We start from the raw sequence: 8,871 nt of genomic DNA, 5'->3' as shown, positions 1-8,871 counted from the left end.
CAGGCTTCAAGTAGCACCATTATACCAACATTTCACATTCTACACATTGTTTTAGGTGTATTTGACCAAAAGTTTGACTGAAAATTCACATGCAAGCTTTTTTTCAAGGCTGTGGTATTTGCCCGCAAACAATACCTTTCAGCTAGCTAAAACAGAATGTTATGCTATCAGCGAGCAACATGGCTAATGCCTTTCACACAGCTTTGTCTCAACTCCAAAGAGCCACAGAAGTAAAAGCTAATAGAAATAATTGAAACAATCTTTGAAAAAATGACTTACCAAGCATGGCAAACAACTCAAATATGTAGAGCAAAATGTTCTGAAACGGCTTCACTTCAGCTTCGATTGGAGCCGTGCTGGGGGCGGAGTCTGTGAATTTACTCTGTTGGTGTCATAGCCCCTGTAGGAGTTCAGAGTTAAGAGGTCAAGAGTTAATGTTTCCATTGTAACACCTCCAGATTTGACATAGAAACACTCATTTTTAACACTCGATTTTAACTACTATCATTTTACACCTCAGAGTTACATTAAAAGAATGTGACTCTACTTAGAGTAAAATAAACTCTACTTTTGCAAGAAGACTATTAACACCAAAACATTTAACACTTTTGAATTTGCTGTGTAGCACTGACTCCAATGGTGATGAAGTGTTTAGAGAGACTGGTAAGAGATCACGTGACTCCTTCACTTCCTGTCACCATTGACTCACTTCAGTTTGCATACCAGACTAATCGTTCCACAGACGACGCCATGTCTCACCTGCTCCACACATTGAGTGGCTCACCCCGAGCCACCGGCAGAGGGGATCAAGAGTGACATACCTCTGCTGACTACAGGTATTTTCAACACCTCTCTGTGGTGGAACACATGGAGAAAGAGGAGCAGCAGATTCAGTGTAAAACAGTGGCGGCTCCTGAAAAAAATCTCAGGGGGGGCAATTTTTATGATATCGACTAAAATGACCCATTTAATGAGTACATCAAACAACACAATTTTAATTTAAATTTAAAATGAACAACCATATTCTGGCCATTTGTATAGATTTGTAAAAATGAACAACCATATTCTGGCCATTTGTATAGATTTGTAAAAATGAACATGAACAGATTTTTTTTTTTTTTTTTGAATGAATGAAAAATAACTATTGAAAACAACAACTGTAAACTGATTGGGGGGGTGGGCTAAAGAGAGAAAGAGAGAGGGATGGAGAAAGAGAGTAAATATGGTTAAGGGTTCTTATTTGTACAAGAACTTTGCTCGTCTGTCTTTCTGAGTGGCAAATTTCTCGATGACCCTGGTGTTGAAATCAGGAAGTTCTTGTGTGAGTTTTTTCTCTATGGACAGCATAGCCAGAGCGTTGAGCCGATCCTGAGCCATATTGTTTCTCAGGAAAGTTTTTATCCTCTTTAAAGTAGAGAAACACCTCTCCGATTCTGATGTTGTCATTGGTGTGGTGATGAGGATGTTAAGAAGACTTACAGTTTCGGTGAATGTGTCTTGAAGGTTGTTTTCCATCAGAACCTGATAGAGCGCCAGCGCACCACTACAACTCTGAAACTCCTCGTTGTCGTAGATCAGGGACAGTTCTGTTTTAAGTCTGGCTTTGTCCAATGAGGGATAGGCTTCCACTGTGGTTTGTAGTGCTGCATCTGGAAAATTTTTGCTGTGTTGTTGGAACAAGTCTCCTTGCAACAGAGTGGCGCTGACAAGGTGCTTGGTGAAAGAAAACCTCTCCTTGGCATGGCTCATAATGGTGTCGCACACCTATCCAATAATATATAATTGGTAAGAGTTAGATTCAGTGGTAAGACTTTGGCACATGTCTCATGTTAATCATTATTCTGAAAAAAAAAATCTGTCCATAACAAAACAAAACAGTCATGACCACTATATCAAATGACATCTGACAGCATCGTCATTAGATTTTATCTGATGATCCGATTTAAATCAGACCAAGCAGCTAGTGCTTACCTCCAGTGCCAAATGGTGTTGCCTGTCTTCCCCCAATGTTCTCCGTCTCTTTGTGGGTGGGTCTTGAACAGGTCCCCTGTACTCCTCATCCACAACCAGATTAGGAAGTGCCTCCCTGATCCAATACATAAGTTTCATTAATGGCTTCTGAAAACTGAATAGGGATATATTAACCAAACACAAACCAAACAAAGGTTGTGTTCTAATTACCGGGAATTACCGGATTTAATTAATAACCGGACCTGGTTTAATGGCTGGGGGAAAACCAGTGCAAGTAAATAAAGGCCCTGGCCATAATTTCAGGAAATAGCCTATGGTATAGGCTACATCAAATCATTACTGGGAATATACTTCATCAAATATACTTAATCAAATATTTTTCATAAAATTACTTCAAAGGCTGATATAAATCAAAATTATCTGAATTCCATTAAACATTTAAGTCACAGAACACAGAATATATGCAGAGAATTTGATAGAATCTATGCATAGATAATTAACATTTATTCTAGGTTACATATTTATGCTTTTATGCCTACCTGATAGCCTGCATGCGGCTGATGAATGTCTGGGTGATCCCTGCGATGGTGACAGAATCGATGTTTCTCTTCTGTAGGTGGTTATACAGCATGTCTACATGTGGCATTATCTTGTGAAACAAGGCCAGGAAAAAACAGAAAGCTTCGTCTTCCAGCATTCTCACGAAACCACCGGCATCTCTCTTTGTAGGGGCATCAAATCCTTCACTGTTACGGATGGTCTGAAAACACCTCACCAGATCGTCTTTATGTTCATACACTGTATTCACAGCACGACTGTTGAAGTTCCAACGGGTTGCCGATGCACTTGGAAGTCGGTGCGCCACCACCTCGTCAAGCACTGCAGTCCTCTTGCTCGATTTAGTAAAAAAAGAAGCGAATCCTGCTATGTCGGAAAAAAAGTGACTGATTTGAGGGATGTGGGAGGTTGCTTGTTGCATTACCAGGTTTAACTGATGGGCATAACAATGTACGTAGTGAGCGTTAGCATAAATGTCCTGTATCTTACGCTGCACTCCTCCAGTGGTACCCCTCATTACAGCGGCCCCATCGTAGGCCTGGGCGATCAACTTTCTCTCTTGTCCCTGGGGGAGGATGAAGCGCAGCCTCTCCGATAAGGCACTGGCTATTGCATCTGCACAAGCATTGGGTAGCTTGATGAATTCAAAAAAACGCTCTTGAATACGGTTTCGTTGGTCAATGTATCTTAGCACCATGACTAACTGACAGTGTGTAGAAATGTCAGTGGTTTCATCAGCTTGAATGGCTAAAAACTTCGCTGCCTTTACTTCTTCCACGATCCTTTCTCTCAGAACTGCCAACATGCAATCCAGGATCTCGTTCTGGACTGTTTTCGAGGTGCCTTTAAATACAGTAGCATTTTCAAGGTGTTGCCTCAAGTCGTGATCAATTGATGCCATCAAGTCGACTAAACCTCTAAAAATCCCTGGATTGTCTGAGGAATCACTTTCATCATGTCCCCGCATTGCTAGCTCAAAAGCACCACAAAACTTAATACAATCGATGATTTTAGATAAAATATGACGGTTTTTATCTACCTCTTCGTTGTGCCTTCTTAAAGCAATCCGATGTCCATCATCTAGCTGCGCCGCTATGCTAGTTTTCCCTAGCACAGCTAGCTTTACACTGTTGTCCATATGAACTCGTGAGCTTTCATGTTTCTTGATTCGTTCGGAGAGGTGCTTTAAGTCGGTTTGTCCAGATTGTGTCCACGTCAAATCACACTTGTCACTTTTGAACAGTATGCACGGGAAACAAAAAAGTGCATTAGCTGTTCCACAGCCTGTCAGCCACGACTTGCGCTGGAACCAACTCCGACAAAAAGTCCTGTTGTATGCTTTTGACTTCTCCTTCGTTGCCTGGGTTAGTTGAATTTCGGGCTTGTCAGGTCCCAACTCTTTAACTTGCAGTTTTTCTGCCATTGTCCTTCTGGCAAAAGGGTAGGTTAGAAGCGATCTAACCGAATTTGGGGGAGGCTGTGCCTCAACCGTTAACAATACCGCTGCCATCGTCTCTCTCTGACCTTATAGCTCACTTAGGCTACTGACTGAGGTAAAATTCTAGAACAGCAAATCTTCGCGCGTTTTCTGCAGGGGCGCAATTTTAAGCGCCCCCAAACCATTTAATTCAGCGACGCTGATAGGTCAAATATTTATTATTTTCCCCTGGCAACCATTTAATGATAGGCTATTTCGCTGCATATCAAGGGCGCTTTGACGAGCGCCCCAGAAGAAGAAAAACACCGTTTGTTGGTTGAACTTTAATGAGTCAGCTGGTGAAAATGTTAAAATACGCCTGGCTGTATATGGGCACACACATAGTAAAACTATCATTAATGAATTTTTTAAAAATATATATTTTTACTCCTCCACATTTGGGGGGGCGGAGCCCGAGCGCCCCCTATGGGCCAGCCGCCACTGGTGTAAAACCTCGACGTGATGACCGACGTTGCTGGATGATCTCCTCCACAGCAGAACAAAGGTCCAAATAAAGAGAATGAGAGTTTCTCCTCACGTGTCTCCTCATGGTTTATGATATAAATCTGCTAATCTCATTAGACATATTAATCAGAAAAGCAAACTTAACGGCCTCAGCATGTCTGTCATCAGTCTCTGTGTGACAGCAGGACAGGCCTGATCCCTCACAGTGAAATCATCTCTCACCCTGGAGTTAAAGGAGCTTTCTCATGAATACTGGGCGACTTTCCAGCCAGCTCTTTAATTTCATCATCACATTTATGCCATAATTTAGCTCACCCGATAAGATTAAAAGCGAGTTGTTTTTTTAAATAACAGTAATTTTGTAATACTGAAAGACGTAAACTTTTAGTCCACCATCATGTTTTGACTTACACGAGTTTTAAATCATTTCTTTTGTTAATTTTCTATATCATATAAAATCAAAGTATATCAAACTTTAACAAACTTTAACAGAACAAACAGATCAGCCAAAGTCCATTTAAGGACAGATCTCTCTCAGCAACCACACTTACCTTTTTTTTTATTTCAGGGACAAAATTTTAAAATGTTGGCAGATTTTTTTAATTTAATTTTCTCAAACATTTACTCTCAAATATCGATGTTTCTTTCTAACAGGGATGCCAGGAGTTTGTGAGTCTTTGAGAGGGAAAAACAGGATTTATTCAGATTCATTTTCAGCCCTTAAACTAAGTCCTGCATACAAACTATCACATACAAAACCCAAGTAAGTAAAATAGTATTAGTTTATATGCTACGAGCCTTTCAGACCAGCGGTGCGCAGCCTAACGTCTCTCTCTCTGACTCTGAAGGGTGGAGTTAAGAAATGTCTGCTGTCAGTGTCTCGCTCGGCTCAACTTTGCTGTTTTTCAGCGTCTTCGTGTTCGTCTCTGCAGGTGAGATTTACTGTTAGAAACTAACATAATGCCCTTCTGAGAAAACGAGGAGTAAAGTAGACTGTCTGTGTGTGGAGGAGACACAAGGCTGGGTGCAGTTTGTGTGGAGTTAACATCTGTAATCCAGCTGTGACAGAGACAAAGAAGTGTAACGTGTGTCAGGAGACAGGATGCAGCTACAAAGCTTCTTGTTCAGTGTATACAAACAGCTGTAGCTCCATAAAGGCAGCATGCAGAGACTCACAGTGTCTTATAATGAGAGGCTGCTTTCTCTCACACATTATGTTCACTTATTATCAGCACATGTTGTTGTTCTGTGGAAGCTAACATCTTGTAGTTTCTGACACTTTGCATGTTTAGCATGAGGCTAAAATGACCTTCGCCTGGTTCTGTGAAGTGATAACAACAACATGTCTGCCCCATTTATTTACTCTGATAATGGAAATCAGGATAATCAGTCAGGTAATGAAAAAATGTTGATTGAATGCAGATTCTGTGCTGTTTAAGACTAAATACAAAACAGGATTTAAACTTAGTTTATGTACAAATTTAACATGAGCTCCACAAGTGAAGTGCAGGCATCTTGTTTTCAACCAGATATCAACTCTTATAAAACATTATTGGTTCATAGATTTTTTTTTTATGCATCATGATCTCTAATCTGGATTTAATTTGATCTGAAGCAGGTTCACAGCATAAATTACATTAGCATAAATTACCATGGCAATGCACTGTTATAAGACGTGAACCACCTTCCTAGCACAGAAAACCCTGAACCCAAAGCTGCTTTATAGTACAGGCCTCTGCTGGGCTTTAAGACAATAACATTAATTAAATCCATCCAAATGTTAAAAGACATAAACAAATATTTAAAGTAAATAATTCTGCTTATAATTGCATGTTGACCTTTAACCTCTCTGCTCTGTGTTGTTTCCTCTTTCAGTCCAGATAAACATCACAGCCGAGTCTGGACAGGACGTCGCGCTTCCATGTCGAGTTACCAATAAGATCACAGCTGTAGAGTGGAGCAGAGCTGGCCTGGGACAGAAAAATGTCTTTTTGTTCCAGGATGGGCGTTTTGTTCCAAACAACCAGCATCCATCATATAAGAACCGAGTGGCTCTCAGAGGGATGAAGGATGGAGACGCGTCTTTGATTCTGAAGAAAGCGACCACTGCTGACTCTGGAACATACAAGTGTCTTTTTAAAATAGCAGAAACACGTTCATGGAAAAACATCACCATCAATCTGAGAATTCCTCCAGGTGAGTGATTAACTCTGATTTTTCTGTAAATCATTTAGAAAACTTCATTCAGTGGTTTTTAGTAAGGTACAGCTTCCTCTGTCCCCCAGCAGAGAATCTATATCTCACTGAAAACATGCTGGAAAGTGAAAATGTTACACTTCATTTAAACGTTCCTATTTTGGTCACCTAACAGTGGTCGGGGGACACACAAACATTGTAAGTGCTTCACAGTGGGAAAGATGTAATAATGGTAATCACTGTATAGTGGCCGGGAATAACACTCACTCATTCGTCTGTGAAGGTTCTCAGTCATCCAGGTCATCGTAGTCTAAGGAGCTTAAACAACTTAAACAAGTCCCGACGCTTTTCTTTCCAAGCTCCTTAGACCACTCACTGATTCCTAGTTTTCAGGAGGAAAGAAATACAAACCAAAGATTGAATGTAAGCACTGCCCCCTTTTTCCCTAAAACATTAGAACAAGTGTTCAACACTGAGTAGTTGTGCCTGCTGGTCCACATGGTGTAGCTTGCCCACTGCAGCCAAAGCTCTCAGGGTCTAGATGCAAAGGGGATCATAGGACAAGCACAACTGGAACAGGATCAGGTGCAACTGGGACAGATGGTTGAGAAAAACTGGGGTCATCACCACATGCAGTGGAGAACAGGCTGTGCAGACCCAGATTGCGGTCAGCCAAATCTTCCTCAAAGGCTTATGGGGGGACCTCTGTTGATCTCCAGTGTTGAGCTTGGTCCAGGACCAACATGTTGTTCGGCCCTGGTGTGTTTTAGTATGAATTACATACAGTATCTCTGTATTTTTGGCCCAGGCATGACACCTCACACCTGTTTCTCACCTGCAGATCGATCAGGACCGGGTGGAACTGGATCTATTGGAGTGATAGTTGGCCTGATAGTTGCAGGTGTGGCTGCTGCTGCTGGTTTATCGTTCTGCAGAAAACAAAAGCCACAGAGTCCGGATTCCTTCCAGCCTCCCGATGATCAGGACTAGACTGTCTGCTAAACTCTAAACGGAGTCTTCAGCCGGTGCTGTAAACTCTCAGTGCTGACACCAAACATGATGAAATACAGATAATCAATGTCATGCTGGGCATCATCATCACACTTGACAGCAGAACAGCGACTCAGATGATATAAATAGACAAAGTTTAAAGTTATACTTTTGTTTCCTTTGATAATAGTTAATCATGCTTAATTCTTATCATGTTATCAAGATTAAATCTGATCAACATGATGAATGAGAAAACATCCTAACATCACCAGTCATCCTGTTGAACCTCAGCTCTGTATTTTAATATTATATTAAACAACACTTCCTGACTTTTCTACTCTGTGTGTCCTGTTGAATGTTTTTGGGCTAACTGTGGCTCAGAGGTTGAGCTGGTTGAAAGGTTGGTGGTTTCACCCCTGAGTGTTCCAGTCTGCACTCCGAGAAGTCTTTGGGAAAGATACAAACATCAAGCTGCTCCACACAGAAAACACGTGGGTGTGGAAATGGGTGAATGAGTCTCACTATATAAGAACCAGCGAAATTAGATCTTTCATAATCATACAGTTTTATATGTCACACAGTGGAAATTTGTGTTTTTATGTTTTGTCAATCTGTGTATTGGTACATAGTGTTGATTTTATTTGCATGATTTTATTGTGATATTTATATTGCATGTTTGTTTATTTATATTTATACTGCATGGTTTTATCCTCATATTTATATTTGTGTTAATGTTGTACCATTTTCCTTTAATCCACTGTGGACTAAACAGACAATTGTAGGCACCTGTGAGGTGGGGGCGTTCCCTAAGGTGGCCTATCAGCCGCCAGGTTGACCTGTTACAGGGGATAGCGAGCGCAGAGACAGAGAGAGGAGTGACGCACGAAAGGTGAGCAGGAGAAAAAGGAACGCGTGCAACCCCGCACGTGTGTGGAACGAACTGCTGCCTGACTGTGGGGTGCCGCGAGTCGTTCGGCGATCCAGTCCCAACGCAGGAACAGCAACAGTGGGTGGCGATGGCTGCAATGCACAACAGGGCAGGGATTCCCTTCTGCCTGCATCTGACGGTGAGACGAGGGATGATGTGTTCAGGTGTGGAGTGGGGCGGGACTGTGCGGCGACGCGCTGTCAGGAGGAGACAGGTCTGTGATAGGAGCCTCCTCCCTGGTCTGCTACTTGCGTGTTTTACCATACCGGAAGAGAAGTTCCTCTCC

General features: G+C 41.8%; 2 protein-coding genes across 2 annotated transcripts; one reads left to right on the top strand and one right to left on the bottom strand.

The window, feature by feature from the left end:
- Positions 1-939: 939 nt before the first annotated feature.
- On the bottom strand, positions 940-4,351 carry LOC147333983 (zinc finger MYM-type protein 1-like). Its single transcript, XM_086286476.1, has 3 exons — positions 2,511-4,351; positions 1,972-2,086; positions 940-1,764 (listed from the first exon to the last, which is right to left on the bottom strand). Exons 1-3 carry the CDS (start codon positions 4,037-4,039, stop codon positions 1,237-1,239), a joined length of 2,172 nt encoding a protein of 723 aa, XP_086142602.1. The 5' UTR covers positions 4,040-4,351; the 3' UTR covers positions 940-1,236.
- A 967-nt stretch (positions 4,352-5,318) lies between these two features.
- On the top strand, positions 5,319-7,995 carry LOC147333982 (butyrophilin-like protein 10). The gene is made up of 3 exons (XM_086286781.1): positions 5,319-5,403; positions 6,347-6,667; positions 7,509-7,995. The coding sequence occupies exons 1-3, from the start codon at positions 5,334-5,336 to the stop codon at positions 7,655-7,657; spliced, it is 540 nt and encodes a 179-aa protein (XP_086142907.1). The 5' UTR covers positions 5,319-5,333; the 3' UTR covers positions 7,658-7,995.
- The last annotated feature ends 876 nt before the right edge of the window (positions 7,996-8,871 follow it).

Source organism: Aulonocara sp. 'chitande type north' Nkhata Bay, linkage group LG3 (assembly GCF_057382095.1).
Source record: "Aulonocara sp. 'chitande type north' Nkhata Bay isolate Kocher_YH1m ecotype deep benthic linkage group LG3, A_spYH_male_GT1.1, whole genome shotgun sequence".
Classification (NCBI taxonomy): Eukaryota; Metazoa; Chordata; class Actinopteri; order Cichliformes; family Cichlidae; genus Aulonocara; species Aulonocara sp. 'chitande type north' Nkhata Bay.
Note: the sequence above shows the minus strand (reverse complement) of the source record. Positions and strands in the feature narration are given on the sequence as shown.